This window comes from Acanthisitta chloris, unplaced genomic scaffold (genome assembly GCF_000695815.1).
Source record: "Acanthisitta chloris isolate BGI_N310 unplaced genomic scaffold, ASM69581v1 scaffold27883, whole genome shotgun sequence".
Classification (NCBI taxonomy): Eukaryota; Metazoa; Chordata; class Aves; order Passeriformes; family Acanthisittidae; genus Acanthisitta; species Acanthisitta chloris.
The window spans coordinates 14,768-39,324 of record NW_008663713.1 but is presented as its reverse complement, the minus strand read 5'-3'; the positions used below and the strand labels follow the sequence as shown (position 1 = coordinate 39,324).

At 38.4% G+C, this 24,557-nt stretch overlaps 1 protein-coding gene across 1 annotated transcript in view; it reads left to right on the top strand.

The window, feature by feature from the left end:
* Nucleotides 1–3,307: 3,307 nt before the first annotated feature.
* The window catches only part of HACE1 (HECT domain and ankyrin repeat containing E3 ubiquitin protein ligase 1), a gene marked incomplete at its 5' end in the record, with an annotated part of 35,625 nt that continues 14,375 nt past the window's right edge, over nt 3,308–24,557 (top strand). Inside the window, 10 exons of the mRNA XM_009071076.1 lie at nt 3,308–3,362; nt 4,802–4,891; nt 6,720–6,824; nt 8,122–8,197; nt 8,475–8,606; nt 9,662–9,744; nt 11,382–11,478; nt 14,421–14,522; nt 16,087–16,193; nt 18,311–18,557. Coding sequence (XP_009069324.1) covers nt 3,308–3,362; nt 4,802–4,891; nt 6,720–6,824; nt 8,122–8,197; nt 8,475–8,606; nt 9,662–9,744; nt 11,382–11,478; nt 14,421–14,522; nt 16,087–16,193; nt 18,311–18,557 — 1,094 coding nt within the window. The remainder of the gene's footprint in view (nt 3,363–4,801; nt 4,892–6,719; nt 6,825–8,121; nt 8,198–8,474; nt 8,607–9,661; nt 9,745–11,381; nt 11,479–14,420; nt 14,523–16,086; nt 16,194–18,310; nt 18,558–24,557) is intronic.

The window sequence follows — 24,557 nt, the reverse complement described above, 5'->3', positions numbered from 1 at the left end:
CAGAAGGGACAGGCAAGTTTCAGACAGATTTTGCTGCTGCTTGTAAGCTTTTGACTGGCAGCAGTGAAAACTGATGTGATACTACTATCTTAAGCTCAGACTTAGAGAAATAATGTAGTAGCACCAGTTTAAGTAACTGAAGATGGTAATGTAAATAATACTTAGCCCAGCCTATGTCAGTTGGAGCTGCTCTAGTAGTAGTGTAGGCAAATTCATTCTGAATTTGAGTTTAGCTATTTTCTTTCTGTCTTGGGCATTGGTAATCTTACACTTCAAGAGGTTGTTATGTCTATAGTAGTGGCAGTGCAAGCCCTGAGACCTCTGGAACAAGTTCTTCTCTTAGTTTGTATTGCAGAAGGAATGTCAGTTCTATGTGTTCTCTGGGAATTATTTTAAACAAATCACAGCTGGACTGAAGTAAGGAGGTAAATAGGTTTAAGGCAATGAAGTCTCAAATTGCATTCCAAGAAGGTCTCTGTTCAATGGCCATCTCACCTAGGGTCTGTTTTAGCTCATTGCATATCTTCTTTCTTGACCTTGGTGCTCCTTAGGTTTATGCAGGGCTGCCCAAACTCTTCTGGAGAAGCAGGTTTGGGTTGTAGTGTTCTGCTCCAAACATGTACTGACAGGATCAGCTTGGAAGATCCCTCACCACTCTAGTATGGTATGTAGTTTGGTGGCTTCTGGTGTGCTGTGTCTGACGGCCTGAATTGTTTTTCCCTCCTGCTATGTTTTAATAGCTTTAATTTGAGAGATGCATAACTCCCCGTCCATCCTTAAATTAATATTCAGAGTATTCTGTTAGGAAATGGTGATGTATGTTTGAACTTTCTTATGCTGAAGAAGGCACTGAATGTAGGTATTGAACTTCCTTTGCATATACCAGAGCCATTTGGATATTACATGTACAGGGCTGACACTTCTTTAAAATTGAAATCTCTGCCAAATTCATGACATTATCTCTGATGAAATCAAATAATAAGTGTTTCTTGTCAGGGCAGGATTCTAGATGATTAATTTTAATATTAACACCCGAGTCCTGTGCCAGCACATACCCTTGCCCATAGGAAATAGTGTAATTTTTATTCACTCTCCTGAGATACCCTTCAGCAGGTGTTTGCTGGGCACTTAAGAGCTTGACACAAATTTCTGGATTCTACTGTTAAGGTTCAGAGCTGGAAAACTAGGTCTTGCAGCCCAAAGCTCTAACCCTTCATGTTGTGTGCCATTTTTGGTCTTTAGATGTTCCAGACTTGAAATGCAGGGAAGTTAGATAGCAAATAAGTTCTGTAAGTGTGTGAGGTGTATAATGCTTTTCTTTACCTGGTGTCATGTAGTTTAAATCAATAGGATGTTGTTTATGGACAGGGAGAATACTCACCAAAAACAGGCGCAAAAGCTCCTTAGTCCCACACCCTTTTAATTATTTCTGTACAGACTCTGATAAAATCTGCCTGTGCTCCACAGTGTTAACAGAGCAGCAAAAGGCTTAGTTTTGTAACTGGACCATAAATGCCTTTTGTGTCCCTGCTACACTTATATTTAGCTATTACCTTTTTCTAGATTACTATACTTGCAACATAGTTAAATTTAATTAGGCTCAGTGTTAAGCATTTCAGGTGTGTGTGCTGCTATATTTAAAGTTGTTTGGGTTGTTTTTATTTTTTTGGCCTGTTCTCTCTAATAAGACATGATTGTGGAAATACATAAGGATGTCATGCTTAAATTTAGTTGATGTTCTGAACTCCTGGAGTTTTTTTGATTTCATTTGGGGGAAGCTCTATCTTCCTGCCCAGGAATCTGTGAAACAGAGCTCAAACAAGATTTCTTTCTTTCTTTCTTTGTGTATACTGGGAGCTAACCAGGGATACATTTTATCAAAGTGGTCAGTTTTATAAAAGTATACATTTTATAAAAGTAATCAAAGTGAGGACTTGAGGGAATGGCCGTAAACTGAGACAGGGGAACTTCAGATTAGATGTTAGGAAAATTTTTGTCCCTGTTAGGGTGATCAGGCACTGGAATAGATTGCCCAGGGAGGTGGTGGAGTCACCATCTCTGGAAGCGTTTAAGGAACATCTGGATCTGACGCTGGAGGATGTGGTTTAGGGTTTAGGGGTTCCAGCTGAGTGGCAGGTTAGTGGTTGGCCTTGATGATCTTAGAGGTCTTATCCAACCTTGATGACCCTATGATTTTATGCAATATTTTTCACAGTTTGTATCTTTATTTAGTGTCTATTTAATTTTATTTCACGACTGTCTCTGCGTCCCCTCCCTCCCAACCTGTTTTCCCCCCAGCAGTCCAATTCTAGTGGTGCTTGTTGGGAATGTTGGGGAGTTACCTGATGCTCACAGAGCTCTGCCATAAGGAACAGTCTGTAGACAGTTCAAGCTCTGGAACTTGATAATGCTTCAAATGACTCTGCAGCTTTTAATCATTTGGTGTTTTGAAAGGCTTCTGTCTCTTGCACCATGTGTTCACTGTGAGAGAACGCATTTATTTATATAAATATCTTTTATTTATAAACAGATTTATTTTTGAAAAATATTTATAACTGAGAAAATGTGATTCTAACTTCAGTATGACTTATCTCTGTTCAGTGCTCAAAGGTGATGATAGATTGGCATCGCTGTTTTCTTTTGTTAGCTACGGACAGACTACTTCAAGTAGCAGCACTACTCTTGGAGCACTGTACAACAATAATATCAGCACAGCTGCAGCATGATAAAGGTTTCTGATTCCACTTAGTAACTCTGATGAATGTTTAATATTTGGTAAATGTTGCCTATCTAGTGGAAGTAGTGAATGTATAGAAGCTACATACAAGATATGAGGTGCTATACCTGTTTGGGACTGTTTTAGTTCTTCCTGTTCTGATTGTATGGTGGGTTGACCCTGGCTACATGCCAGGCACCCACCAAAGCTGCTCTCTCACTCCCTGCACAAAAATGGAGCAGGGAGAGAAAATATAGCAAAAGGAACATGGGTTGAGATAAGGACGGGAGAGAGTTAATGAGCATCGTTGTCAGTTTCAAGAAACTGATGCTCCATTGAAAATTCTGTGATTCTTACTTGGTAAAGGAAAAAAAGCCACATTGAAATTTCATACATTGCAATTCTGTTAATTATCTCTTCTAAATACAGCGGCTTTTTCTTTATAGCAAAACTTCCTGTGTATATAATCTGTGTAAAAAGAATGATCTGTTGAACAGTGCACACTTGACAAGGTAATTAAGTGTTGCTAGATAAATTTATTTTATGTGAAAGATTTCTTTATGATAACAGAGCAATTTAATTTGTTCACAGATAATGAAACTGCAGTGTACACACTGATGCCAATGGTTATGGCTGACCAGCACAGGTAAGAGCTGCTTTAAATTTCCCTGTTTTAATTAAAAAAACCCATTATGTTTGCTAAAGGTGTAGCTGCTAGAGCACTCTCAGGAGTTCTGCTGCTGAATTGCTGAGATGTCTTCTGTATCCAAAGTTATTCCCTGACTCTGTGCATCCCAGCATACTTTTACTGGAGAATCCTGTTTCATTTTGTGCCATAGATCAGAGCTGGGATTTGTTCTGTTGATGCACATTGAGAAATTTGTCCTAGAATAAGAACAAAAGCGTTGTTTGATACCTGGGTCTTAGCTCTGAGTGTATATCTATTGATGACATAGTAGCTCTTAGTCTCATTAGATGTCTTGGAAAGAGATGGAATAAGAGCTAGACAAGGAGGTTGATACTTCTGGGATTCCTCAGATGAGCAGCTGTTTCTCTTAGTTGTCCTCAGAGTGGTTGGGATCTGGAGGCAGCTAAGTGGTGCTACCTTCTGGTGGGTTTTGAAGGCAAGCAGGTAATAACTCTTACTGAAAGAGTAAACTGTTTATCTAATCAGGATAAACATTTGTTCTGCTACATATTTTGCTGAGATTGCATGCAAGGGTTTTAAATTATGTGATCAGTCCATTCCTGGAAGTCGAAGGGTCTTATTTGATTTTTATGATCATATTGGCATGTTGTGTATCCTTCTACTTCATCATGATAATTTCCCATGCCAGTCTTCCCTCTGAACTTTGCCTGTGTTTGGGAAAGCTGCTGGATATCTGGTTGCAGTGTCTGTGATGAGATAAGGAGGAAAATGGGAGGGTATTTTTTTTTTTCTAGCCAAAGCTGTTAATATGGGCCTAAGCTGGGCCTAAGCTGGGCCTACAGGGAAGCTGGAGGGGGTCTCTTTGTCAGGAGCTGCAGTGACAGAACAAGGGACAATGGATACAAATTGAAAGAGGGGAAATTTAGGTTGGATATTAGGAAAAAGTTTTTTCCTGTGAGGCTGGTGAGACACTGGCACAGGTTGCCCAGGGAGGTAGTAGATGCCCCAACCCTGGCAGTGTTCAAAGCCAGGTTGGATGAAGCTTTGAGCAACCTGCTCTGGTGGGAGGTGTCCTTGCCCATGGTAGGGGAGATTGGGGCTAGCTGATCATTTAGGTCCCTTCCAACCCCTAAAATTGCTGTGATTCTGTATGCTTGTTTTCCATATTTGCAAAGAAGTGATTTGGCTGTCTAGTCCAGTTTTTACTAGTTTACATTTGAAACAGTTGCCTAATGTCACAGTTCATTTTTTTATGTACAAGTAAGATGTGAAAAGGTATTGTTAATCAGCAAATGCTTGAACTCTGTTCGATCTCTTAGTTGGAGGGAAGAGAAATAGTGATCAAGTAAGAAATAAATACACGTGTACAATTTAGAGTATAAGCTTTGCTTGGATACTGTGAGCTCTTTTGTGATTAAAACTGTTTCTGTTTGAAGGTCTGTCTCAGAGCTGCTATCAAATTCAAAATTTGATGTCAATTATGCGTTTGGACGTGTGAAGAGAAGTTTGCTTCATATTGCAGCAAAGTAAGACTTACTTGAGTCCAGTCCAGAAGTTAACAATGAAAATATTACCACAAATCTAAGGCACCAATGTAAGCTGGAAAACTCTGTAGTATCAGTTAACATTTTGTTTTCACACTTTCTTTTTGCATTTTGTATGTTCTTTTAGCAATGTGCCTGCCTCATTGAGAGGGCAGATTGTACAGATGATATCAAATGGCTTTCCAAAGTCTAGTGAAGGAAGTCTTGCTATCCTTTTTTGCCTTTCTGTGCTGTCTCAGGTCTGTGAAGAAGTGCAGCCATGATATCCTATATTGCCCTTGCCTTTGTAGAGTTAGAGAAAGCTTGTCTGAAGGTGCTGCTTGTTTTTGAAGTATTCTGTAACAGTGGGAAGCTCTTGGATGTTCATTGAGAAGCAGCTGTTTCAAAGTACTTCATGTAACCATAACTGAAGGGAATATAACTTGGGCACTCACTTCTAATAAGTTTTCATATCCTGGATAAAGTGCTAAGTGCAGATTTCCAATTGTTGATTTATATTTATTATTTATGTAGCTCTTCAGTGGGGATAAATCTAAAATCTATATGGCCAAGAAACAGTTTATTTTCCTGAAAGGCCATTTCAAAAACTAATGCATGGATTCTCTATATTTGGCTCCCCTTTTAAATACTTTGAAAGTTCTTACATTTATGTAAACTGTCACAAAAGAAAAGAAACAGTAGTAGCATAGCATATAAATAGCAGGTATTTGGGCACAGGAAAGGTAAAAATACCATTTTCCTAAGCAAACTGTTTTAGAAATGTGTTTCCCAAATATTCTATCTCGGAATTACATGCTGCTTGTATAAAATATACTTAAGGAAGAGCTTAAAAAAATGCAAGCCGATTTTTAGCATACACCTTAGAAGTATATTTGAAAGGCTGTTATTTATTGATCATAAAGCACAAGAAGTTGTTACACTTAGTTTTTGGATTGTCTTTTAACTTCACTAGTTGTTGGGTCACAAAGAGGTCATCAAGATGCTGTTTTTGCAACATAGTACAACTGCTCTTTGGTTTCTTTGAGTTGTTGTGTAGCAGTTCTGATATTGGAAAGATTTGTAACGGGTTAAAGTGGTCATGATAGATACAAAAATATTGTGTGTTTATCCTTTCAATCAGCTCTTCCTCTTGAAGAGTTTAGGAGTCAGATAAACATGTAATGCAGTTTCTCTTTCTTGGTGACATTGGTCATCCTGAAGAGCTGCTATGTTATGAAAAGTACAAGGCAGTTACAGGCTTGAAATTAACAGCAAAGAAATATTTGTGTGAGTTCTAGAATTTTTTTGGTATTTAAACTTTTAAATGTAATTTCCATTGAAATGACCTTTCAGGGAAATAAACTTTAATGAAAGAATTCTCTATATTTGGCTCCCCCTTTTGGCTCTCCAGATAATCTGGATCAAGATAATGGAACAAACCCCAAAATGTTGGAATTTTTACTTAATTCAAAATACAATCCTGTTAATAGATTAAAGATAAAGGAGGTTAGAGGATATAGTAAAAAAATTTTAAGAGTTTATAATTTAAAGAATTGCCAGTCTTAAAGATTCCCTGTTGGGTTTTGATGTTAAAATGACATGGAAAACAGCAGCTATTCATTGTTACAAGTTATAATCAGTCAGTTCTCATTGCATTAAGTGACTTTCCTGTAGCTTTGTGTAACTTAAACTATGAGGGTGTAAAACAATTTTATGCAAAGATTTCGTGCTGAGTGTGATCTGTACATAGTATTGCTGTTGTCTTTGTCGGTGCAGATTTGGGTTGTAAGTATCCTTGTTACAGTTTTTCCCTTTCTAACTTTGTTCTTAGCTGTGGATCAGTTGAATGCTTGGTTCTGTTATTAAAAAAAGGAGCAAATCCAAACTACCAGGACATTTCAGGATGCACTCCTCTCCATTTAGCAGCAAGGAATGGGTAAGAAAAAAGTTCTTGAAACTCTTATATTTTGTGCATGGTGCATTTGAGCTGATACATGCTGTGACATCATTGCATAGTTCAAACAATACTTTGGTCTTCACTTCTGAAAATAGGGGTGACACACTGATAAAGAACACGGGGATTAAAATTCATACATTGAGTATTCAGGAAATAAATTTTTGTAAAGAATAAGTCATGTCTGAAATAGCGGTTTCAGTGACAGTCATTTCAGTGTTTTCTATTAAGCAGGAGCTTAATGATCCTTACAATAGTCATCAAACAAGGGATGCATTCACCTTCCAGTTAGCTGAGTAAGAAAAGATTTTGGAGGGATTGGAAGGGTTCAGGTACTTCAGATTTTTCTCAGGGAGTATCTCCAGGGAAATTTTACTACAAGAAAAGGAATGCAAATTTGGCCTTCACAGTCTGGGGTGGGGAGAGGGGTAAAACCCAAATGAGTGAGCAAGCTCCTTTTTAAGATGTTATTTCTTGACCTGTGGTATGTGGAAATACGCCGCTGTAAAGGTAAGGTTGTCTTTTCTTTTTAGAGCATATGTGTGTTACAGTAACTGAATTGTATCACAGCTGGTGCTTCAGATGAGGAGCAAGTAGTGTTTAGTGGCTTCTAGGTATGTGGGAGCAGTATTTGTAGAAGAGAGAAGGAACCAGCCAAGTGGTACATGATGAAATGCAGAATACACACAGGAGACAGTTATGTGGAAATGAGGTGTAGGAAAGGTGTGAGAGGTACAAATAAAAAGGAAAAGTGAGAATAAACTCTTAAAGGTAAAGCACTTAGGCATTAAAGAATGTTAAAAGACCAAACAAAACACGAAGTAGGAAAAAACACCTCTACTTTGCTTAGGACAGTAATTGTACTTGCAAAGGATTTGCTTAGTGTTACAGTGACTGTCTCATTAAATGATGATTTAGTGGTGTACTGTAAACATCTTCACTGAAGTGCACAGATGATGATGAACCTCATGGACTTCCTTAGCTGAACTCTGGCTACATGTCTTCATGGTGTAGTTTTTGCAGAGCTGAAGCTGTTAGAGTGGTGGTGAAGTACTTCTACACTTTCCACAGAAGCTACAATGGTTGTGCTGTTGTATGCTACTCTTTCTGGCATGATGATCACTTCTTTTTCACCTGCACAGTACTGTGCTCCTTATAAAGTGAAAGCACCTGCTGTGCTTTGCACAATGATGAATTAGAGAGTGGAGCTCTAAGAAGATACTTAGCCTTTGTAAGTGATTTTTCCTGGCTGGGTTTTAATGTGTTCTTTTGTTTATAGCCAGAAGAAATGTATGAGCAAGCTGCTGGAATACAGTGCAGATGTCAACATTTGCAATAATGAAGGCTTGACTGCAGTAAGTGCTATTGATTATCATGATGCTCTTGAAATGAGAAGTTTGACGATTCTCATTTCTTGAGCTTCTGCCATCTTACATATAGAAGAAAACTGCTGCACGTTCAGTGCCCTCAAGAATCAAAAGATGTGCTGAAAATACGTAAGCGTATGATAATATTGTTCGGTGCTTCTCTTTGTGAAAGTGTTGACAATAGTTCAGTTGGGTTTAAAATCATGTTTATGAAATACTTATGGCATTGCTAAAGGAAATGTGTATCTCATCATTTTGTCCTTAGATTCACTGGTTGGCTGTCAATGGACGAACAGAATTGCTTCATGATCTTGTTCAGCATGTCAGTAATGTGGATGTTGAAGATGCAATGGGACAGACAGCCCTTCATGTAGCTTGTCAGAATGGACACAAGACAGTAAGTTTCTAGATTACATGATCACAGTGGATTTGTGAAGAATTTGGTAAAGCCTTAAAGTTGTGGATCTTTTAATAAGCTTCAGACTTGTAATTGATAATGGTTAGAAGTGTGGAGAATGCTGTTGTTTTTCTTAGTGCCAACTGAACAACTAATTTATTCTTGTGGAGGTGTTTGTGGGAGTTTAGGTGTCTTCCTGTATATTGTTCTGCTGTTCTCTAGTACTATTATTGGCTTGTCGAGAGCAAGTTTTTATGTCATTTTAAATGCTTGAAAATGTTCTTTACTTTTTAGAAGGTGTTTAATTCACAATTGTGCCACCTGTTACGTGCTTTTGAAATCTTAATTTACTCTGAATGCAAAATTAACACAGTTGGGTCAGATACTTAACATTAGAAGTAAACAAGTTCAAATAAACTCTTCCTTATCTGTGTGAATAACTTTTATACCTGACCTTGCATTAGGGCTGACTATTTATACTCAGAGTACAGGTCTGGATGCCTTCCTTGAACTGTTAGAGCCATATAGAGTTATACAAATTGTCTCCAGAACTACTGACCATTAAAAAATATTTATCTTTCTACCCAGATCTCTGTTGTCATTGTCATGATTTTGGATGACCAAATTCTGAGAAACTTATCAATAGACTTCCCTAATTTATGACTGGAATATAATAAAAGTTTTACAAGTTGCTTACCAATTTCTTCTAGTCCAGTTTGAGTTTGAAAACAGCTCATGATAAGGCTGTATATGGCTCTCACTAACTTCTCTAGAACATGTGACTTTGAGTTTTATATGGCTTGTAGCTCCAGGGATGTTTGAGGTTAGCTGAAGTTCAGTAAAAGATATTGTCATTAAAGTGGAAAGTTCAGAGGAAGCTCTATGTGCTCTGACAGCCATGATTTTACATACAATGTTTAGGAATCTTGGTCTTGAGGTTCATTACTGAAAATGAAATCCTTCTGTGTAATTAGGCACATATGACACTAAGTAGTTGCAAGCCAATAGACCATTCCATTGCTCCTTTTCTAATGCTGGATTTTCTTCTCTTCTAGACAGTGCAATGTTTGCTGGACAGTGGTGCAGATATAAACAGGCCAAACGTGTCTGGGGCAACTCCACTTTATTTTGCTTGCAGGTTATATATTCTTAATTTTTGAATACTGTGCTTAAAAGTGAAATAGTTTTTTTTCCTTTTGCAATAACAATGATTAGAAAGCTCAAAATTTAGGAAACAAAAAGCTGCCTGGTATTTGATCTTGCCTCATGTTTGAGTGTAGTTTTGTGTCTTATCTAAATACTTATCTTAGTACTGCAGGCTTATATACCTCTGTCTAACAGACATGTGAAACACATAGCTGTGCATGTTGTCAGGACTCATGAATAAATGACTGCTGAATGATTTTCTGAAGAAATGAGTTCTACCAACTTGGATTATTTTGATTACACTAAAAATGCAGCCTTTTATAAGGCAAATTTGGCTCTTCAGTGTACGTTGTGGTATTACGGTGTACACAAAATGTGCTTATTATGTCTGACAGTTGCAATGTTGAATTAAAATTACACTGTTGCTTTGATCAGTTCTGTTTTCACAGTTCAGTTTGATTTCAAAGCTGATCAGATAAAATAAATGACCTTTTGTTCCAACTAGAGCATTTCTGCTGTTTTGGTAGAAAATGTACAATTTTTGTAATCCCTATGCTTTGGTTACTGGTTAAATAGTTCTCCTAAGATTAAATGCTAATATAAACAAAAAGAGAAATGGGCTGACCTGGTAGCCTGCCAGGAGTTAGGTTTGGGAGCTGTGGTCTCTGGAGGTAGTGTATGTTGACTCTGTTCAGTTGAGAAGAAAGGAAGTGGAGAATAAATAGCTGCTAGCCTTGGTGCTTGATTTAGGAACTGGTACTGGCATCTGCTTTAAAAGAAGTAAGCAACTTAGAGTCATAGAATCATCAAGGTTGGAGGAGACCTCTAAGTTCGAGTCCAACAATTAAAAAACATTTCCTAACATCTGATCTGACTTTCCCCTGTCTCAGCTTATGACCATGCCCTCTAGTCCTCTCCCTGCAGCCATGGCAGGAGAGACCGTTCCTCACCTTGCTGCAACCCTCTTTCAGGTAGTTGTAGAGAGCCATGAGGTCTCCTCTGAGCCACTTCTCAAGGCTAAACAAACCCAACTCCTTCAGCCCTTCCTCATAGGTGTTGGATGCAAAAGTAAAACTCATTACATTTCAAGGCTAGGCAAAATATTTATATGTACTGGTTAAAAGAAATTAGAGCCTTAAGAATGATGTATTGAAAGCTTGTGCAAAAAAAAGTTTTTTATAAATAAGATGTTGCTAATGTTTAATTGAAGCACAGTTAGATTACTTTTTTTCCCCAAATTTGGTAGGAATGAGCAGAGAACTCAGTGAAGGGAACTTTGTGAAGTAAATTAGGGTGTGAATTGAGAAAGAGCTCTCTCTTTGCAGGAAATGCAGCTCATAGGTATTGATGAGGCTGGGCTAAGATGAATCATTTCTGAATGATGAGAGTGCCTGTGGCTTGAAAAATGGACTAATACCTAATTTTGCACTGTTTTTCTGCAGTGGCCTCAAAAGGTAGTAAGAGAATCTCAGAGGCATTATCGTCCATCTTGTGTTCTGCTCAGTTTCATGACTATTTGTTTTCTCCTAGGTTATGTTGGTTTTGTTTGTTAGATGCACTATAGACAGAGTTATGACTTCGAGTAGAGCATAAATGGTATGTTAACTGTCTGTCTACTCTTTTGAACAGCCATGGTCAGAGAGACACTGCACAAATTCTGTTGATGAGAGGAGCCAAGTATTTACCAGACAAGAACGGTGTTACTCCACTGGATCTCTGTGTACAGGTATTGAGTTAGCAACACTTTTTTTCTGGGAACTTTAGTGACTTAGTACAGTGTCACCTGATCAGTGTTAACTTTATTTTTCAGGCTTCTGGAAAGGGTAGTCCTTTGGCAAAACAAATGCCAAAATAGATTTATTTTGTAATTAAATTCATCCTACAGGCAGGTTCATATTTGGATCCTTTGCATAAATCTTAATGCAAGAATTGACCTCATGAGAACGAGTTTACAGAGTTCCATTTGACTAAAAGTTTGGGAATCTTCGGCATAATGGGGATAGACTATTTAGGTGCTTAACACCTAGTGACTAAGATATAAAACCTTACAGAAAAAAAGTGAGGTGTTTTTTTTAATCTCAACTAATGGATTTTCTTTGCTCTTGAAGAGATATTCTAATAAAAATGAACAAAACTTCCATGGTGCTGAGACTGTTACTTTTCGTGGCCAAGAAGGCCAGTGGCATCTTGATCTGTATCAAGAATAGTGTGTCCAGCAGGACTAGACAGCGCCAACTCCCTCAGCCTGTCCTCAGAGGGAATTTATTAAATTATATTTTCTTATGTTGTTTTGCTCAAGCCTAATAGTTGAAATCATGATCCTCTTCTCACTTTTAGAGGGAATGGCCTTGAGCTAAGCCAGGGCAGAGTCAGATTGGATGTGACGAGAAATGTTTTCCCTGTGAGGGTGTTCAGGTACTGGGATATTGCCTCTGGAGGTGTTTGAGAGGTGTTTGGATCTGGTGCTGGAGGATATAGTTTAGGGTTTAGAGGTTCCATCAGTGACAGGTTAATGGTTGGACTCGATTAGAGTAGAGGTCTCCTCCAGCCTTGATGGTTCTATGATTTTGAAACCACAAGAAATTTAGTCAGTTTTGATGCCTTCTGCAGCTGCAGACCTGTAAGACTTATACACCAGGGGAGGTTTAGAGTAGATATTAGGAAAAAGTATTTCATGGAAAGGGTTGTAAAGCTTTGGAGCAGACTGCCCTGGAAAGTGGTGGCGTCACTGTCCCTGGGCATCTCCAGCCTTGATGGTTCTATGATTTTGAAACCACAAGAAATTTAGTCAGTTTTGATGCCTTCTGCAGCTGCAGACCTGTAAGACTTATACACCAGGGGAGGTTTAGAGTAGATATTAGGAAAAAGTATTTCATGGAAAGGGTTGTAAAGCTTTGGAGCAGACTGCCCTGGAAAGTGGTGGCGTCACTGTCCCTGGGCATGTTCAAAAAATGTGTGGATATAGCACTTGAGGACTTGGTTTAGTGACAAACATGGTGGTGGTGCTGGGTTGGCGGTTGGGCTTGATGATCTTAAAGGTCTTTTCCAACCTGAGTGATTCTGTGATTCTACAGCTGTGTATTTAGTGGTACTGTTCTTTGTTTTTATGGTTAGTGTTTTGAATTTCTGCTTCAGTCTCCAGTTTTGCAGTCCTTTTGCACCTCTTTATACACAAAAATTCTGTTAACTTTGGGTGTGAGTAGTGACACCTGGTGTTTGCTGTTTCATAGTGGTGTGTTCGAGATCATGTAGTTTACAAGTTCACAGTGCCAAGTAAGATAGAAGAAAACAAAATATATTCTTTTACATCAAGGGGTTTATTCTATGCTTACAGGTTTCTTTTTCAGAATAAATAAATGTTTTGAGAAGATTGAAATTATTGATTCATGTAATTCTTGCCAACATGGTATTCCCTTGATCTTGAAAATTTGACTTTGAATAATTCTTATGGATTCTAGGTGTTGGGTTTTTTTAAATACTGAATTTTTTGGTACCATAAACAATTTGTTGAAAGAATCTGTTATCACTGAGGTGAGTTGTCAGCTGTCATTCAAAGATGACGAGTCCCCGAAGTTGCAGCATTTAAAATAGTGTAATTTTTCCAGTGTAGGAGTTGATGCACACTGAGGTGTTAGGTGTCTGCTTAAAAATGCAGCTGTGTTAAATAAGATATGACACAAATAAATCACAAATTCAAGTTCTAGTCTTTCCAGAAAACATTTTTTTCTCAGAAGAGTGTGAAGCTGGTCTGAGCCACAAGTGGAATCATACTTATTTTAAATGATTTTAAAGTTAAATAATCTTTTAATGGGTTTATTCTGTTTCTTTCTGCAACAACTCAGATACAGAACCATCATGGTTGGAAGAGACCTCTAAGATCATCAAGGCCAACCACTAACCTGCCACTCTGCTGTAACCCCTAAACCATATCCTCCAGCGTCAGATCCAGATGTTCCTTAAACGCTTCCAGGGATGGTGACTCCACCACCTCCCTGAGCAACCTATTCCAGTGCCTGAACAACCCAACGGGGAAAATGTTCTCTTAACATCTAATCTGACTCTCCCCTGTCTCACCTTATGAGCATTCCCTCTAGACCTCTCCCTGCAGCCATGGCAGGAGAGACCATCCCCCACCTCTCTACAGTCCCCTATCAAGTAGTTGTAGAGAGCCATGAGGTCACCCCTGAGCTGCCTCTTCTCAAAGCTAAACAAACTCAATTCTCTCAGCCATTCCTCATAGGACATATTTTCTAGGTCTCATGTGCCTTATGAACCTTTAGGAAATGTTTGAAGGATACTGGGTGTATTTAAGTAGATGTGTCAGCAATGGGAAAAAAAGTGAAATATTGCACTGGTTTTAATTTCTGGTAATGGTTAAGTGAAAAGTTCAACTGTAACTTTGGCTTGGTAAGTAGGAGAATGTTTCAAAAACACACAAAAAAATGAGTGGATATATGTGAGTCAGTATACTGAGAAATTATTCTGTCTTCTCCCAAAAGTTTTGTGATATCTTTGTTATTGAATTTCAGTTTATTTTAGAATAGGATTTCTCCATTCAGCATGAAAAAAATATTGTACTGCTCAATAGATTTTATTGCCTATAATAGTCTAACTCCCAATTCTAATGCTTCTTTAAATGAAAATGTTTTGTGAACTATTGCTTTTTAGGGTGGCTATGGAGAAACTTGTGAAGTCTTAATACAGTACCATCCTCGGCTTTTCCAGACAATAATTCAAATGACACAGAATGAAGATCTCCGGGAAAACATGGTAATGCAGTTCTACCTGTTCTGTAGGTACTGATCTGTCTGGGTGTCTGCACAACCAGCAATTGACTGGCAGTGCCACAGGAGTTGGCCACTATCTATTTTTCTTCCCCTTATGGGAAATGTATAGTCATCACATAGTTTTAAACACAAGAATTTGGGTTTAAACATAGAATCTGTTTTCATTTAGTGCTCTAACTTTGCATATTTGGCGAAGTGACCGAGATGGTGTAAGAATTGAAAGAGCAGACTTGTTTCAAGCTTCAATACAAAGGTGCTGATAGAACATCCTATAGATACAATTACTTTGTGTAATGGGGCCCATTTTCCTTCATTTAGTCATCATCTGCAGACATCCATTCTAGGATGGGTAGTCTAGAATGAACTTCTTGTTTATTGTGGGGTAGTATAATCTAAAACAAAGAAAAAGCGAGGAAAAACATTTTTGTTTCTGCATTGTGTAGAGGGAAGGAAGCATGGGCTGCCTTTTTCTCCTTCTAAATCGAGCGAGTTGTGGGTTTTTCATATAGTTTTTTGAAAATGACTGCAAACAATTGTACTGACTGTAAATAAAAAACAATAAGTAGAAAACCAGATTTACTAAGGTATTGGCTGCCATTTCACTGGACTTAGTTTGCTAGATTTTTGATATTTTCATTTTCTCTGTAACTCCATTACTTCCACTACAAGACTGAGGAATTATATGTCTATATAGAAACAGTGTTTAAATTTCTGGGGCAGGGTTGAGTATTACAGAATGAAATGACAGAGGTGAGTGTTCTCAAAGTGTATGTTAGATGGATAGGGAGATGGATTAAATGTAAAGAGAAAGTAAAAGATCTTAAACAATGGAACAAAAAACCCTTTCATATATTGTAGAAGTGAAGACAGCAAGAAAAATGAATTTTTTTCTGTCTGAATAATGGAAGTGTGTGTAAAAACAAGATTAATGAGAGGGTATGCAAAATAGAATCATAGAATCATATAGTCATTAAGGCTGGAGGAGACCTCTAAGACTGAGTCCAGTCCTTAGAAGGCCACTCTGCAGTAACCCCTAACCAGTGTCAGATCCAGATGCCTCTTAAATACTTCCAGGGATGGTAACTCCACCATCTCCTTGGACAATCTGTTCCAGTGCCTGACTACTCCAACAGAGAAAACATTTCTCCTAACATCTGATCTGAATCTCCACTGTCTCAGCTCATGACCATTCCCTCTAGTCCTCTCCTTGCAGCCATGGCAGGACAGACCATCCCACGCCACTCTCCAACCCCTGTCAGGCAGTTGTACAGAGCTATGAGGTCACCCCTGAGCTGCCTCTTCTCAAGGCTGAACAAACCCAATTCCCTCAGCCATTCCTCACAGGACACGTGTTCTAGACCTTTTCTGAGCCTTGTTACCCTTGGCTGGACTTGCTCCAGTGCCTTAACTGTGGTTAGGTTGGATGTCAGATGATATAGATGTACATTAGTATTGCGATTGAGTGATAATGTTTGAAGTAACTGATAAATTTTTGTAGATCTGGTGGTCCTTGACACTGTGCAATTCCTTTTGTTTTAATCCTTCAGTTGCGGCAAGTCCTGGAGCACTTGTCTCAGCAGAGTGAAAGTCAATATCTTAAAATCCTAACAAGTCTTGCTGAAGTTGCTACAACAAATGGTCATAAACTGCTTAGGTAAGTGTGAGAGGGTCACAGTAAGTTGATAAACTGCCTGGTGCTTAGTGCTACTTAGGGGTTTTAGTAATCTAAACTATCTCATGCTGGGCAGGTCCTGGAGTAGGTGGATCTCAAATCTGATTCTGTATGACAGTGCCTCTTTACATCACTGTCTGCATAAAGACCTCAAGAGAGAAAGCTGATGTCCTTGTATAGCTGTTGGCACCTAGAATCTTGAGTTGCAGAGAAGTGTATTTTTGTTTGGTTAGTTTGTCTATGTCAGCTTTAGAAAGGGAAGCATTTTAGAGAACTATCAAATCATTCCTTTTTTTATTTTTTTGCCCCTCTCTCTTTCTTCCCTATTTTTACTTTTTGGCATGCTTTCTTAGTATGCTTGAGGTAAGTTTCTGTGCTTCAGTCACTTGTCTCTGATTGCCTTCTATGGCTACTGTGAGACCAAAGACTTCATCTACCAATGTGCTGTCTCAGCAGCACAAGCAGCAGTTACTTAGGGAGACACAAAATAGTCAGGCATGTTCACCTGGTGTGCTTTCCTAGGTTTTGTGGCATCTGTTTGGGGGAGTTTGTGCAAGACACCTTATCTGCAGTTTGTTGAAACACCACTAACATTTTACCATTTTCAAAAGCGAACAGAATTTGGTGTAACCTTTATGCTTTACTAGAAGCTAGGAAAATCTTCACTGAAAGAGGCCAGGAGTCTGAAAGCCTGAGTGAAAGCTCCTTACTAACATGTTGTGGATGGCTTTTTGGAAAATAGAGGTTTTAGTGTTCTGCTACCAGAGAAGACTGTCAGCATAGATTGTAGAGGAATATGACTTGGAAAGCTTCTTGTAAACCAGGGCCAGGTTGAGAGGAGCCCATCGGAGAATATATAATAAAATCTTAGTTTTAGGTGCCTTTTTTTATTTGCTTCCTTATCATTCATGTTAGATTTGGGTGGAGCTTGCAGACAGCAGGTCAGAACTCTTAGATGATGCTGGAAAATTCATTACCATTAATCACAGTCTTATTCTGATGGGTGTTTGCTTTGACTTGGTGTAAAAGTCTTAAACCCTTTAAATGTTTGGGGTTGAAGTGCATAGACATTTTGTTGCTGCAAAGGTAACTTTTTTGAAGAACTTCAGCTGTTGCTGAGCTTCAGTGTGTAATCACCTGAACTTGTAACACATTCCTTTTTGTCTCCAGACTTCCTTTAGAGCCAATAGATCACCCACAAATAAATTGTGATAAAGTGTAAAACCATTCTGCAGGGAAGGGTTTCAAACTTGCTGTATAGGGACATTATTAGAAGTTGTAGTAGCTGGGTTAGATCATATGCAGCAGTATTCATTTCTGTTCAGTATCTTCAGAGGCAAATTAACCTGATTGTTGTCTAGATTTGATTTATTACTGTTACTGCAGCTCTGTATTGAGCAACACTCCCTCTGTCTGGCTGTAGAAACAGTATCTCTGTGCCTGTACTGTCTCTGAATTTGAGCTGCTGTGTGCTCCTGTACTGTTGCATCTGGTTGGACTAGTGGAGGCTGAAGACAAGACAGAAGTGTTGCGTTGCATCAGATGATTCTAAAGGTGCCTGTGCTTAGAGTATTCTGTGGACTCTTCCTGGCCCACTTCTCATTGGTACTTGGTAATAGGTCACAAAGGGGAAGGTAATAGAAAAAATGAGTCCAAGACAGTTTCACAAAAACTGTTGCTGTTCTCTCCAGTTCTGTTTCCTGTCAGAGGCAGTGAGTTTCTGCTTCAAAAAAGTATTTCACAGTTGCTTTATTAGTAACAGAAGAAGGATGAAGGTAGATACTGAGCTTGGGTCTCTCTGCTGTCTCCTCCTGCCAACAAATGTTTGCAAAATGTACTCTGTACGTGAAAGCCTCCACTAATGATCTTCTTGCATTGCTGTTTTTACTTCTGGCTAAAATTATGTGTACATCTTAGTAAAATTATAGTGCTTATATTTGACTTCTGGGGCTGGTACAGGAAAGTTAAAATTCACTAGGGTTTAAAGCTTAGGAGTTTCTTCAGCATATGTATTAGACCTTAGAATTAGATTGCTTAATTATATACTAAATTGTTTCATCTAGGAAAAAAACTTAGACATTCCATTTTTTTCTCCCCAGCTTGTCAAGTAATTATGAAGCTCAAATGAAGAGTCTCTTAAGGATCGTGAGGATATTTTGCCATGTCTTTCGCATTGGCCCATCCTCTCCCAGTAATGGAAATGACATGGGCTACAATGGAAATAAAACTCCAAGAAGTCAGGTGTTCAAGGTCAGAAAAGTATATGATGTTGTTAGGAAGATAGACGTTAAAGAGCTGAATTTCACAAAGCATGCATTCATTAATCAGACATCCCATGAACAGGAAGTAAGTTTGGTTGATGTCCCTATCCCTTCTTAAGTTAAACCTACCTCTCCTACCTTCTCCTTTCTTACTTTTTCCCACTGAATTAATTTAACCACTGATGCTCATCTCATTTTACGGTTTCTGTTTCTTATTTCAGATTGTTTATTAGATGTTGAAGGTTTAGTTCCCCAGCTGATTTTGGTGAACTTTTTTATATCTCTTTCTTAAGATTGTAGTAATCTCAAAATTTGGTAATATTAATATAATAGATTATATTACTGTAATTTCAAAATGATAGTTGAAGATTCATTGGGTGTTCTGATCATTCAGTTTTATCCAGCTTCACAAGACAAACAGAAATAGTTGAACTCTTGATGTGTTAGTTGTTTTCACTGTGACCATGAACTCTTTTCCCCAAGTTGTTCTTGGATTTTGTTACATGCTTTGAAACATCAGTTTCCTACTACCTTTGCAAGCTTGTTGATTTATAGCTGTTTTCAAACACGTGCTTTAGGGGCTTGCCATTTAGATGGTTGATTTTGAAGGTTGGTTTTTTTTGAATGTTTGTTGGTGAGGAATCTTTTTGTAGAAAGTCATAGCTTGCCTTTCTGTAAAGCAGTCCCAGTTTTCTGTGTGCCACTCAGTCTGCATTGGGTATATAATTGACATACTGTTCAGAGCAGCTAATTAATCAGAATCACAGAATCAGTTAGGTTGGAAGGGACCAAAGTGGGTCATCTGGTCCAACTTCCCTACTCCAGCAGGGCCATCCTAGAGCACAGGGCTCAGGTTTGTGTGCAGATGGTTCTTGAATACCTCCAGTGTGGGAGAGTCCACAGCCTCTCTGGACAATCTGTTTAGTGCTCAGTGACTGCACAGAAAAGAAGTTGTTCTTATTCTAGTGGAACTTCCTGTGCATTAGTTTTTGCTGTTACCTCTTGGTTTATTGGTTTCGACCACTGAGCAGAGTCTGATTCATGGTCTTGGCACTTCCCAGTCATGTGCTTGAACACATTAATGAGGTCCATTTCAGTTGTCTCTTCTCAAGACCAAACAGGCTCAACTCCCTCAGCCTTTCCTCATCAGTGAGGTGCTCCAGGCCCTTCATCTTTGTTGCCGTAAGAACTGAAGAGTAGTCTTTGTTTTTTCCCATCTTCCTCCATACTATTAAATGGCACAGCTCATTTCACCAAATTTAGATGCCAGTCATTACTTGAGGATTTTCCTTAATCTTTGCATTTCTTCACAGTGTTGTGAAAATGGTATTTTGAAATTATTGCTCTCATTTGATAATATCTTCTCATCAGGTTACTTCTAAGGGCTTAGAAGTCAGAACTATATTGATAAGGTCATGAAAGATGAAACTCAATTCCGGTTTATTTAGTTAAGTATCTCAGTTTTTGTTTAAATTTCTTCTGTTGGAAAGAAGGAAAGCATTAGACTATTTGAAAAAACAAGCACAAGTGTTTGTTCTTCGGGTAGCAAAATAGTTTTAAGAACAAATTGACTTACATAATGAATATAAAACTAGTGCTTGAGTCTAAAAAATACTGTATGCAAAATGTAATGCATTGTACAGTATGTAATGTAATAATTGTCCCTTAGAGTGGTTCACTAAAATTTTTTGGGCTAGATTGGTACATTATGGGTTTAACCAGATTTCTGTTTTCAAAAAACAAAGCCCTACCCAAATCACAAAATTGCTTTAAGTACACCAGATTAAATATCAAGCAGTTGTAGAACACACTTGATACAAGAGCCATCCTCGGTGAGATACCCTGCTGCCTTTTTTTTCTTCAAGGTTTTAGGAGTAGCTGACCTCATCTCCTTCTGTTTAGTCCTTGCTCATTGCCCAAAACTCCACATCATTTCAGAACTCAGCATATAGCAAAAGCATTCAATTGCAGTTTGCAAAGGTGATTGTATTTCAGCAGAATCACTTATCTGTGTGCCCTAACTGCTTTGTATGCTGAAAGAATTGTTGCTCAATTTACCATGGAGTTAAGTCTTGTGCAGTAGACTTATATTGCATAACTGCCACAGTTGTCCCAGAAAATATCACTAATTCTTAATTGTGTGAAGACAACATTTATGTTTTTAGTAAACAAGCAAAATATCTACTACTGTTGCATCAGTTAACCAAACAAACATTTTAGGGTATTGCTATTGTTGTCCTTTATTTATTTGGAAGTATTAAAACTAAGCCAGCCCTTCATTAGGGCCCCTGCTGTCTCCATGATATTTTAAGGATTGATACACTTTTCAAACTCAGAAATACAAAACTGCTGATGAGAAGTTATTCCTGTTTGGGAATGGGGCACACAGGTCTGGCAATGCTAAATTAATCTGCAGTTGTTGTTGGATTAGGCTGAATTTACAGTGAGTGGATAGTGAGAGATTAGACACAGTCCTGAGTGAATTGAGTGGCTTCCAGTTCTCTCTTATTCCTACCTTTCCTGTTTCTTTTTATGTCCCTTCCTTGAAAACATGGTTGTGATGGTCTCTTGCCTTTTGAGAGGAGGGCCAAAAGCATATTATATCTCTAGATTATTGCAGTGGTTTGGAGGCTGTTTGAAGACCTGGCAGTTGTATGTCTTCACTGGCACCAGTACTTGCATGTGGGACATGCAGGTTCGTGACATTTCCTTTTCTGGTTTTGGTTTTCTTGATTATAGGTCAGCTAACTGGTTAGTACAGTCTATTAAGGAAACCACAAATGTTGCTGCTCCAAAATGGGTGTTAAGTCTGTGTTTTAAAAGTCAGCATGGAACTGAAAGATTTTGAATTTGAGATCCATATTGAAAATAGAGAACAGTAGCTTTCAGTTAGAATCTGCTGATGAGCTTAAAATTCAGTGGGATAAATGTTGTAGGTAACTTGAATTTTGATACGTGTTTTATGAGGAAAAATAAATCTCTCAGACTGATGGTTCATGTCCCACGTAAGGTGCTGAGTACTTATGCTACTGAGTATTTCTTTGAAAGCTGTTTATTTGAGCAAGTGAAGGCCTCTACTTCGGTCTTCTTTACAGTATAGCAAGTTAATCAGTTGTTCAGTACTGTCTTTTTTCAAGAACAGACTTTCACCTGGGGAGGACTGAGGGTAGCAGTGGCAGGAGGTCTGTCTTGTGGTACCCTTGTTGGGTATGTGGAAGGATGTTATCAGGCCTTATTGCATGTTATAAGGAATTGTTTCCTTTCCTTCTAAGCACACTTGCTGTTAGGTCCAAATAGATCGATACCTGATGACTTTTAAAGATGCACTTCATAACTCCTTTTAAAAAGCTGGTGCAAAACCGTATTTTATCCAGTGTAAGAAATGAAGAAAAACTGTCTTCTGACTTTTTTCGTAACGCTGTGTTAAGTTTTTCTGTATTTCTGTGTATTTTGAAGATTTGTCACTGTGAAGAGTTGTCACTGTAATCTAGCTTGGAAAGGACTAAAAATGCGAGTATATCTTCATCTGAGGCTGCTGAAGAATGTTATTGCTTGACAAGGATAAGAAAATCACAGGGCTATCTGTGCTTTACTGAAATTCCCTGCGTGTCGTTTAGGCCTGTCCAGATGTTTTAAAGTGGAAGCATTAGGTAGTGATACACATTCCTGTACTGATCCTGTAAGATACAAAATAATCATTGAATTTTGTCTCCCAGGCTTGAAACAAGCTACTGGTAACTCGAATGAGACCTTACCAGTAAGAAACTTTACAAATAGTGATTCTAACCAGGCTTACATTCATTACTTTTTCATGTATTGCTCTTCCAGTTGCTGTTCAGTGTGATTGTGTATTAGGGAAACTTGCTGCAAAAATTCTGTTGAACAAGGTTGGGAAGCTCTTAACATTTTTTCCCTCGTTTCAGATACTGTTCTTTTCTAGCATTGAGTTGACTTTTCTGCTGTGACACAGTCACTTCATGGACTAGTGATCTCCTGTGCCCTGTGTCTTGAAAGGTCCTCTGTCATCTGGCAAAAGGTTTTGCTTCAATGTTGCAGTTTGAATATGGGTTTGATCACTAGTGTCTTGTTTCCTAGATGGGTAAAGAGGAAGGCATTGCATAAGTAATTCCTTGCATTTGGGAGGTAAGGTGTGCAGCTGGAAAAATTTGGTACTCAATCAGACTCAATTGAGTAATTCCAGAGGAATTTTTCTGAACTGTGAGAGGTGAAAACTGAAGTTTGAGTGGAGGTTTGTGTTTAATATGAGGTTCATGGTAAGAATTGACTGAAGAATGCTGACTTTGTAGTTTTGAAAAAACTATGCTAATGGTTTGATTAATATGTCTATATGATGCTTGAAAAGGTCTGATCATGGATGCTAATATAAGATGCTGATGGTTGTGGATATGGAGGTGATGGGCAATGCTTAGAAGTGCTTTATATCCCAAAGTTAGACTAGAAAGATAGAGAATGAAATGTTGAAGTTGCTATGCTTGGCTACACTTTTGAATGAGTTTGTGATCAGAATCTGTGAAGAACTAGCTTTGGAAAAACCAATCAGTTGGAAAAGTTCTGAAAGGTATGCTATGTCTGTGGGAAATAAAAGATAAAACACAGGCTAGCAGTTGAAAAATGGTGTCTGGCCAGCTAAGCATTGAAAAGTTTGGGAGAAGAAAACTAGATTTTAGTATTTGAGTAACTACCTAGTTTTCTGTGAGTTACATGTTAAGAAAATGGCTGCATTTTATTCTTTCATGTATTCAATGAACCCTATTTTCTATTATCAGGTTTTTCTACGTTATGTTTTGTGGTAAAGGTCTGCCAGGTAGGTCTTGGCAAGATCCTCTATGGCGGATATTTATGTAGAAGGTCTTAGCTACGGTGGAGGTATTTGGGTCAAAATCTAGGGAAGTGTGTGGTCACTAGGAGCACAAGGATTGAGTGAGTGACATCCAGTATGTTGAGCAAAGCCTACCAGTATCAGATCAGGCTGGTTTTCCCCCACTTTGTACTGGGGAAAAATGGAAGCATAGTGGTAAATGTTTAAATGGCGAATTTCAGCAGAACTTTTTAATACACAGCTTTTATGAGAAGTGTATTGAGAGCGTGTGGCTGTGAGGTTCACTGATAGTGCTCCAGGTAGTGTAGACTTCTGGTACAGTGTGTTGTGAACAGCTCTTAATTTTTAAAGGCAACTTGAGAACACAAGAACATAATTTTCAGTATTTGCTAAGTCTTTGAGTGCTTTCATTGGTGAAAATGTTGATGCAAGAGTAATATGTTGATGCATTTAGATGTTCACTCTTGCTTTTGGAATGCTTTGAAGGACTTGAGTCCTATTACTTCCCTGCAGGATTCATATCCCTATGCTCACTAGACTGTAGTCTTGTGAAACAAGCCCTTAAACACCATTACGGGACAACAGAGTCAGTCCTTGTGGTTTTTTGTTTTTTTTTTATGGTCTCATCCTTTTTTCTCCTCCGTAGTAGACCTGCAATGTTTCAATTCCATTGGTTTTAAGCAGGTGGTAGTGAATAAAGAGTGCCTTTGTTAAAATAAAATGTATAGCTATACAAACTGATATGTGATTCTGCAGATACTTGTTTCTGTTTCATAGAGCTAGATGTTAGTTGGCCCTTCCTCTGAGATACCTGGGACACAATCCAAGTGAGCTGTATGAGCTCACACTGTGCATAAAGCATATATTATTAGATATGTGATGGGTCTGAGTCTCAGTGGTGTTGTCTGGAGTTTGCTCCATCTCCATGGTAGAGGGAGCTTTGACCAGGTCCTTCAAAAAGAACTGACACTCTCTTGCTCTGTTAATTCAGCCTCTGTATTATTCTCTGCTTGACTGTGGTGGTCAGGCAGCAGTGTGTTGTGTAACATCCAGGAGGCCAAACTCTGTTAGATAGTTCAGTGTTTCACTCTTTCTAAATAACTTTGTTTCTTCTGTCTGCTGCTTGATTATTTTCCTTCTATATGAAGTTTTCTCTTTGTGATCTGTGGCTACAAGTACAGAATTTTTATGAGTGTTTATATGACTCTTATCTCTGACATGACCTCTAAAGGATCATTTAAAGCT